This window comes from Paramisgurnus dabryanus, chromosome 8 (genome assembly GCF_030506205.2).
Source record: "Paramisgurnus dabryanus chromosome 8, PD_genome_1.1, whole genome shotgun sequence".
Classification (NCBI taxonomy): Eukaryota; Metazoa; Chordata; class Actinopteri; order Cypriniformes; family Cobitidae; genus Paramisgurnus; species Paramisgurnus dabryanus.
In genome coordinates, this window is record NC_133344.1 from 13602893 (window position 1) to 13612638 (window position 9746).

Sequence of the window (9746 nt, forward strand, 5' to 3'; positions counted from 1 at the left end):
ACATAACGGAATTGGAAATAGGCTGCTAAACTGTTACTGGTTACAGGGGGGAGGGACAACAGTTTGTTTTTACGACAGTGTGTTTGAAAGCATTTACTTCCAGACACTAGGGGGAGCTCGTAGAGAAATAATACTCAGACTTGCCTGGTTTCCCTTTAAACTTGTTCAAATATATAATGCTGAACATCGCTTATGAACAACTTCTTTCGTGAGAATCCCCCTCGATGCTCTATCGCGAGTGCTTGAGACTCCGCCCACCTGAGCAGCTCATTTGGATTTAAAGGGATACACACAAAAACGGTGCATTTTTGCTCAGACCCATAAAGTGCCTATTTTAACATGCCACAATAAATTACCTATATAGTATTTTGAGCTAAAACTTCACATAATGTAATATGGGGACATCAAATATTTATTTAATATCTTAAAAACATCTTGTGGAATGTCCCCTTTGAGTGAAAAGTTGTGAATTACAATATTGATGCTATTTTCCATGACATGAGAAAGTTGTATTTTCTTTATATTTACAAAAAAAAAAATGTCAACATTTTTTTTCTGTTTTAAACACTTTATTATGATGTGGAGCATTTTCATTAAACGTTTCCCTAAATGTTGAGATCTTCCATGTTGCTGTATTAATCTTCATTATCCTCAATCTTAAAGTATAAATTCAGAGACACAGAGGTAAAATCAGTCAATAACATTTCAGACACTTTATAAAGTCAAGAAACTGTTAATTCACTCAAATTGTGTAAAGTAATGTAATATATATATAAATTACTTACAGTGCGGGATTTTCTCTGACTTAATTGCACAAGGGACAATAAAAAATACAAAAAAGTTAATAAATCATTTATGTTAGCAGTTTGAATATTTTTATCTGTTAAATGGCAAAGAAACATATTCAGTAAACATACTTAAGCATAATCATAAATATCTAACTACCACTTACACTTAATGGTAAGTTGCGTACTAGTTTGTGATACATAACTTACTTTAAAGAGAATGCTAGACTCTGTCGCGAAGACGTGTTACACTTCTTGTATATGAGGACTCCAGCAAATATGCAAATAAGAAGCACAGCAAACAAGGGGGCTAGAATGTAAAGCCCAATTGTCTTCAAGTCAAAGGTCCTCACATCTGTTTTATTCCAGGAAACAACTAAAGGAAGTTAAAGTTTATTGATCATTATTGGTTTACTGGAAAGTTTATTGGTATTTTGGATGTCATTATGATATACGGTAGGTATAGAAAAGAATCACCCCCTTTAAAATAATAAAAGTTTGTTGCTTTGCAGCCTGAAATGAAGACAGACAATTTGATGGTGTCCTTTATGGACTGAAGTCTTCAAGTCATTGCAAAGATTTTCAATATGGTTTAATCTGGGTTCTGACTAGCCATGCAAGGACATTCACCTTTTTCTCCTTTAAAGGTGACATAGAATGATTGAACAGGGTATTTATTCTTGTTCTATGATGTGACATGTAGACAAAAAAATGTTTGTTTGGGTCTGTAATGCTTTAGAAGCGTCCTAAAAACCTCTCTCAGATAGCTCTATAAGGGTGGGGGATTTTAAACAAGTGGTTTTGCATCTATTAGGCTCCCCCTACTGGCTTAACTTGCAATCTCATTACTGATTGGCTGACTTTGCTGCCACTCAAAAAATGTAGCCAATTATTTTAAAGTGGAGGGGCAGTGAGATGCCTGTGATGTCATTAGCATCAGTTTTTCAGATTGGGCCGTTTTCTGGCTGACATTTCTAAAAGAGGAATTTCTATGAGACTGGGATGTTTAGCATGTCTAGCACTTTTTGTATGTTCGTGAATGCCGGTAGACTACCATTATTCAGCAAAGACAAGGTAAAAAAATGTTTTCATTCTCTGTCCCCTTTAACTCCTGTGTGGTCAGCATTGCTGTGTGCTTCAGGTCATTGTCATGTTGGAAGGAAAACATTCTTCCCATTGACAACTTTCTGGCAGAGAGCAGCAACATTTCCTCAAGAGCTTGACGGTATTTTGCCCCATACATTTTCCTTCTATTCTGACAAAGGTTCCAGTTCCTGCTGCAGAGAAACACTCCCATAACAGGATATTTCCACCTCAATGTTTAATGTAAGAATGGTGATACTTGGGTGGTACGCAGTATTGGATTTTCCCCAGACATATTGTTTGGTGTTGATGCCAAAATCATTTTTAGTCTCATCTTTCCATAACATGTATTTCTATGTGGTCCTCAAGGTGCATTTTGGAAAAGTATTTTGCAACCCTCCCATACAAGCCACATATGTGAAGAATTTGTGATAATGTTGTCACATGCACACAATGACCACTCCTGACTTAATTCCTGCATTGCTGTAAGCCTCTTGCCTCCCTTACCAGTTTCCTCTTTCATCCAGTTTGGAGCAACGTCCTGATCCGGGAGGAGGGGGGGCTGGGTTATACCAAATACCTTCCACTTCCTAATAATAGACTTCCCAGTACTTCTAAGAATTGATAAAACCTTCAGAATGTTTTTGTATCCATCTCCTGTCCACAATTTTCTCTCAAATATTTTTTGACAGTACCTTGCCACCCATAGTTGATTGTTTGCCTCAGTTTTACTACGAATGACTTAAATGCACCAAGAAAGCTAATTTCATGCTAAGCTAATCATACAGCTAGATAAAACAAAAAGGGTGTCTGTGACCATTTTAGGCTACAAAGCAACAAAATGTGATTTTTTTCTATACCAACTGTATATAGCTACAGGCAGGCTCGGACTGGTAATCTGTACAACCGGGCAAATGCCCGGTGGGCCGGTCGACATGTGGGCCGGTGGCCTCTGAGATTTTTTTTTTATGCCAAAATGTTCAAGTTATTTATTTTCGGCCCGTCATGTATAAATGCAGTTGCATTTGGCTTGGAGGGCGGGTGATAGGGAAATATTTTCGGCTTCTTCATGACAGGTTCAGTGTGTGTTACGATTGCGCCCCATGCCCCACCCCTCAAATGGATTTGTCCAAGCAGCCGCTGGGTTTATGGGGAAATACACAGTGATGATAGCACATCATTTAGCCTTGCACTTAAGAATTATAATTATGGACAACAGAGGCTCCAAAAAGAAGAAAGGGGGAGCGGAGAAGATCCGCGAGAAAAAGTCGCTTACCAATCTCATAGTCGAATCGTCGCAGATGTGTTATGAAATAAGGATCATTCAATTTTGGCCGTATATGGGTGCACACATTATCTGATTTCACATATAACAGCTTTCTCACAATATATTAATATACTGCATATTATGATAATGCTGCAAATAATATGTGAAGTAGCAGCTTTCAATAAATATTTTTAAAATGAGTTAATAAATCCATCAACCCCTGTGACAGGGCTTAACGTCCATAAGAGGTCTCTATCTTAATAAAGCCTTGCCTCTTTGTTTCGACATTTAAAAGACAAAGCTGGCAAATTAAACTATGACTTTCGTTCTTTTAAAAATTTCTATATTTTATTTTATTTATAAATCACTTTGGGTTAGCCTATCTGATTTAACTATTTGGCCTGTGTTTTGTTTCCGTGCACTTGAGGCATTTTGCATATTTGTTCTGCACTTTGTTACTTCTGACCTTATTTTATTAAAAAAATTGTATTTATTATAAACGTAAATTCCGATCTTATTTAAGTATGTACATTTTGGATAGCTTTTCGTTGTATCGATGTTGCGCTATTGCGTGCTGGCCATGCTTGCGCATGTAATTTAGCCGAACGGCTTAGGTGCTCTGCGTCTCATATTTAGGAGTTCATCAAACTAAACATTAAAAAACGGATGTTTTTCGACGAGTATAAGTTTTTAAAATGTATTGTAAACAGAGTGGTTATATTGTCTATCTTAAAGTTAAACTACAAAACAGGTAAGCCGTTTTTTTATTTCGGTGATGAAACGGAAACTATCTGCACCGAACCTATTTCTGCCTGACACGAATGTCTTTCTTGTGATTTAATATTATGGTCGGTCGGTGTTCACTTTCAAATGATAGCAAAGAGATTCCTGAAATAAATAATATCATCAGGTCTTTCTGTATCTAAAGTGAATACAGAGATGATCAAAGTCAAAGCAAGCAAGCAGGTATTTCTGTGCTAAATAATAACGCGTAGTGTCTATAAAATCATTAATTTCAGTGTTTTTCTTGTTATAAATTAAAGTTTAATGAATTGTATATAAAGATAAGTTTTTATCATTTACAGTCACAATCACAAATTATTTGTCATTTGTCGGGTTTTTTTGGTCATGACTGCTTTGACGCGCTATATCTCCAAATTAAATAAAAACACTTAATTGTTGCCAAGGCAGGATCACCTTTGTTATTTTTTTAGTTATCAAAATGTATTTTTGTGTGATGTTCTGTAGATCGTGGCTTTAAAATGTTATGAGGAATAATTAAACAAATGTTGCCTTACATTTTACCTTAAAAAAAATATATATAAATGCATCGTCAGTTTTGTCTTCGTTTATTACTTGAAAGACAGTTTTGGTCACTTTATCAGACAGTTGTTTATGTGTGCTGCTTGTGAAAGAAAATAAAAGTTACCAATTTTTACCTGGTCTGGCCCCCTCCCAACCCATGCACACAAACATAGATGATTCGACTATCGGTCGACTATGGAAAGATTCGAAAATTCTGATTCGAATATGTAAATAGTCGAGGACACCCCTAAGAGATGGTAATCTTTTAATCTGCAAGAGAGAAATAGAAAGAGAGGCACTTTAACTGCTTCTGCTCTATCTAATATAAAGTGAAGAAAGCTACATAAACCATTATAACACCGGTCACATTTATAATCTATAGACATATTTATAATCTATAGACCTGCACTGTCTATCATTAATATACTTTACATATTATTGTATTCAATAGAGTTTGATAAAAGGGGTAATCTACACAAGTATTGCTTCATATAACAGTGCAAATAGAGTAAAAGTGTTTTTGTGGTGCTTTGACAAACAGTGTCAGCTTTGTTCATGGCAAAGAGAGTTTGAAGTGGTTGAATTGTAACTATACTGTGAAATTAATATAAATGTTCAATAAATCAAAGCATTGGGTTGGGGGGGGATTTTGGTATCGGTGGGCTTGTGTGTGGAGTGGGGGGGGTCATCGGTCCAGTGGTGGGCCGTTCCACGAGAAATTGCCAGGGCCGAATTTTGTTCCCAGTCCGACCCTGGCTACAGGACAAATGTGAAACATACATACATACACGCATTATCTTGGACTGGAGTCACTGGTTTTGGAGACTCTATAAAAGAAGCTGCAGAATTTTTTTTTATAAATGAAATTATAAACTCTTGGCACAAACATCAAACATGATTTAACTTCAATTACTTTCATTAATTTTTACAAAAAGTTAAATGTTCAATGTCTCTAAATTCATTGTGAAACTGATTGTAACACACAGATAAAATGTGATGTATGCTTAAAATGCATATATTTTTTTACTTACATTTTGCACTTTGTGATTTTGTCGCTCTTGTTGTTATGCGTCCATAATGTTTTACAATACACTCAATATCTGAGCGTTCAGCCTTCACAACACCGATGCGTGTCCGAGTGGTTTTCCATTGACCATTTTCCATTCGGACATCATCTATTTGATCAGATCCTTCAATACCCTTCAGAACGATGTTTGGTTTTCTGTATGGACAGGTGTGGTAGGTGTAACACGCTACTGTAATGCTGTCACCGGTCTTTAAACTTCCAGAAATATTAATAATGGGCTGCTGTGGATTTGCTACAGTAGAGAAAAATGTTACAGTTAGGCAACCGATGATACAGCTGTAATAAAACTTTCAAACCAAACATATTACATTAAAAGAACATGTGAAGTATTTACGTACTGTCAACAATAATCGTGGAGGTGACGTCATAAAACTTATAGGTGCGCCATTTAATATTATCTGGGTCAATCCATGCATATATTTTTTCTCCATTGTGGGACGAATCCACCCTTTCGATCAGCAGACTACAATCCCGATCTGAGTTTGTATGCCTATATAAATCAGTTTTTCCTTTGAACTTGTCAATAACTTTACCTGGATTCAAGGGCTCATAAACTAAAGGGTAGCCACGAGAGACCCACTGATACCACACAACTCTTCGTGGTTTAGTTGGTGGGTTTGAAGTGTAAGAGTAAGTGCACGGTATAACCAGACAGGAACCATTGAGGCCATGAATTTCTGTTGGCATTGTCACTTCCCATGCCAAAGTCTCATACAGCAGAACACCTGTGAGAAAAACATTAGATAATATTAATTAACATTAGGTTTCTGTGCTGTACAGCTCAATGAGAAGAGATTGACAGTATAAACAAGTTAATTGGATTGATTTTTAGAGAAGGCAATGTAGGGACTTTGAAAGATATTTTGTCACATGCATACAAATAAAAAAAATGAAGAGTATTTAACTAAGTTTGTGAGGAGCACGATCATGTAATCCAACCAATCAGCACAAAGAGTTTTATGCAGCATCCCATCTATCTCAGTTAAAGACAAGGAAGTACTCTGGGTTTGGGTTAAAATTCTGAGCTCTGAGCCCTCAAACAGTACGCCAAATATGCTATATTATCCCTATCGATTACATGTTAATGTGAACTTGTGAATGTGAAATTTAATATAACTTTTACTTTCATTTAGCATATTGCAACATATACTGTATCGTCGCTGCACGATGAAACTCACGTATGTCCAAAACGGTTACTTTTCAGGAAGTGAAAAAAACAGTGTATTTCAAAAGCAGTTGAATGTAGCGTTGTCATACTTGGTACGGTATCTTTACATGTAACCATATTCTTGTCAGTGTAATGATATAATCCACATTTGACCAAAATTGAGTTTAAATGGACATACGTGCATATTTTACATTAATGGTGGTCGATACGCATTCTTCCGATCATTGATTAGAATGGCCAAGTCGCATTTCATATTGTCAGATGAATACGCTCAGTTTATTAAATAGCCTATATCTTAGTTTATTAAATACGCATAGTTTATTTAATATTAATTATACATTTATTAAATGTCTCTTGCAAACTATGGAGAGACAATGAATCAATACACTGACATGGTAATGCTAGATACTTTGTTTGCACAGTCCATAAAGTTTGTCACTCCTATACGTACGTCTGGCGTCAGGGGGGAAACGTTTACCTCGATGAAGGAAAGTCATTGTTTCACCAGGCTATGTTTATTCGGCTATCCAGTGCTGAGCTTCAATGAAACTTCACGAGACCGGCGAGATGTTTCCACAGGGCGGGAGATATGCGGCGTGATTGACAGCTTTGACACCAAATGGATATACGTGAAAATCAGATGACATGATTTCACAACTTTTCATTGGCCATTTAGATATGTGAAGCATACTGTATACGGAAATGCACCTGGACATTCAATCTGTCGAAAAATCTAAAAATCGGCAAAATGGACATACATGGTTTTCATCAGACAGCGACGATATATAAGTTATAAACATTAAGTGTAAGGTTTAAGGTATGAATGTATATTTGATTCCTTTCTGATTAAAAGTAGTTTAAATTGCTAATTTTTTCAATAAAAGGAGATGGACAGTACCAGAATGCATTTGTGCACGAAACATTATGAAATAATTAAATGTTTACTGAGAAAAGATTAATCAGTAGCCTAACCTGAAATATTTTTTTTTTTTAGTTAATAGTGGATTAGTTTTGAATACATGTATAAGTAGTGTCCTCTGACAGAATCTCTTGCCGTATAAAATGCATGAATAGAAGTAAAGTAACACATTACCTTGAAACAGAAGATATATCAGTCCTTTCATCTCTGGATCACAATGCTTCCTCTTATGTAGAAAAATACCACTTATAAACTGAAAACAAGCTCAAATGTTAAAAACATCTCAGAATATCTCAAACAAGTGGACTGGATGAAAACCAACTGAAACAAAATAAAACAGATGTCTCTTTTGTTCAGCAGAAGAAAGAATAATGTGTTTTTTCATAAGTTTCAATGTAGTGCTCTGATGTTCACGCCCACCTTCTAAAGGATTTCCTTTTTCTTTGTTGTCTGGTTTATAGGTGCAATTCTAGGATTTTCATTTAAGGGAGGCTCAGGCTTCCAATGAGGGTAAAGAAAATAAGTTTTATTTTATAAAAAAAAAATAGTTTGAATACAATGTAAGTTTAGGTCATACAACAATGGCAGAGCTAGAATTAAATGGAGGGGGGGGGGGGGGTTAAGGATACTTTATGGGGTCCATACACTCTTACCTTTCCAACACCATCCTTGAACAAATGGATCGGATGAAAACTACTATGTAATACAAAATAAACAAAAAAGAAACTAAGAAATGCTTTACTGGATATAGAAAGAAAGTTTTTATGAAGTGTGTTCTGATGCCCCGCTATAATAGCCCTGGAGTGTTTTGATGTTTAACAAAAACCTCACCCATCACATTTGTCTGTGAAAGAAATATAAGTTGAAAAAGTAAACAAAGTAACAATTTATAGATTCAAGTCTAAATGATGCTCTTGTTAATAAAGAAAAACAGTTAATGTTAATAACATTGAAAAAAACTTTGTACAAGTCACTCAAGCCGACATAATAATTCTCAATGTTGTACTTTTTGATAATCTTCTCTTGTGTTTGCTGTGTTATTAGAAACTCTACTGTAGACAAAAACTTTTATTTATATTTTATTTCATGTCCTCTAGAGGGCAGCACATTCTCAGAAACAAAGGTACAAAAGCGGTCACTGGGGCACTTTCAAAAAGTACACCTTTGTACCTGAGGACTGCATATTAGCACCTCAAATGTACATATCAGTACCTAATGGTATTTATTAGGAAGTGTACTGTCCCAGTGACCGCTTGAAAAATGTAAGACCCTTTAGGCATTAGTATTTGCTAATTTTAAAATAATAATTATAAAAATACTTTGATGAAAAAAAAGAGAGAGAAGAAAATATTTGATATCTCCCTACAGTCCTGGACATCATCGTAAAGATTCCTCAGGACTTCTGCATGCATGCAGTTTCTCAGAAAGAAAAAAAACACAGAAAATGTGTCTACTCCATGGGAATAAACTGAAGTGCTATCATCCAGGAGACTACAAAGGCATAAGTGCAAAATCATCTCTTAAAATAAAATGAAAATGTAACACGAATGTATTATTTTCTTGTCCTGTGATTTATTTATATTTAATTCTCAAGTTAAACAGCATTAAAATTGTTTTTATATTTACAATAATACATAATTTGTATACTTAAAGGGATAGTTCACCCAAAAAATGAAAATTGTGTCATAATTTTCACACCCTCATGCTCTTATAAACCTGCATGAGTTTCATATTGTTAAAGAGCACCAATTGTTTGATTCACGATTTTACATTTCCTTTGGTGTGTACGTGTGTATTAGTACACATTAATGATGTGCAAAAGGATCAAACATAGTCCAAAGTTAACAATGATACGAGTTATCGCCTCCAACGGAAACCTCTTTTCTTGGACTACAACAAAGACACAGATTGTAGGCAACAGACATTATCATAATTCCTCCCACTTTGGACTCACAGCCTGTAAGTTAACTCCTTTGTTTGTTGCCAAACATATCAGACAAAGTTACAGTTTATTCAAATATTGATGCTATTATTTCCATGACATATCCATGACAAAGTTGTATTTTTTATATATTGTCTAAAATATATGTTTGACTTTTGTCTTTTTCTTTTTTAAACACTGTATAAGCACA

At 35.3% G+C, this 9746-nt stretch overlaps 1 protein-coding gene across 2 annotated transcripts; it reads right to left on the bottom strand.

Annotated features, from left to right (window-relative positions):
* Nucleotides 1-239: 239 nt before the first annotated feature.
* Nucleotides 240-7957, bottom strand: LOC135770340 (sialoadhesin-like). 2 transcript variants are annotated; one of them, XR_010542593.2, is made up of 7 exons: nt 7789-7957; nt 5866-6252; nt 5472-5759; nt 5225-5279; nt 996-1161; nt 786-804; nt 240-656 (listed from the first exon to the last, which is right to left on the bottom strand). XR_010542593.2 is itself a non-coding variant. In XM_065280053.2 (7 exons), exons 1-7 carry the CDS (start codon nt 7817-7819, stop codon nt 636-638), a joined length of 963 nt encoding a protein of 320 aa, XP_065136125.1. In that variant the 5' UTR covers nt 7820-7957; the 3' UTR covers nt 240-635. The 2 variants fall into 2 exon arrangements, 1 of the variants encoding a protein (XP_065136125.1); XM_065280053.2 differs by having other exon boundaries at nt 5229-5279.
* Nucleotides 7958-9746: the final 1789 nt, after the last annotated feature.

Bases quoted from the DNA above. Each gene is read 5' to 3' on its own strand.
- LOC135770340 (XM_065280053.2), bottom strand. From the start codon at position 7,819: ATGAAAGGACTGATATATCTTCTGTTTCAAG. The intron at 5,280-5,471 runs GTAAGTAAAAAA...AAAATTCTGCAG, and splicing joins AAAATCACAAAGTGCAAAAT to CTTCTTTTATAGAGTCTCCA. The intron at 1,162-5,228 runs GTATGTATGTAT...AACTTCCTTTAG, and splicing joins TCCAGTCCAAGATAATGCGT to TTGTTTCCTGGAATAAAACA.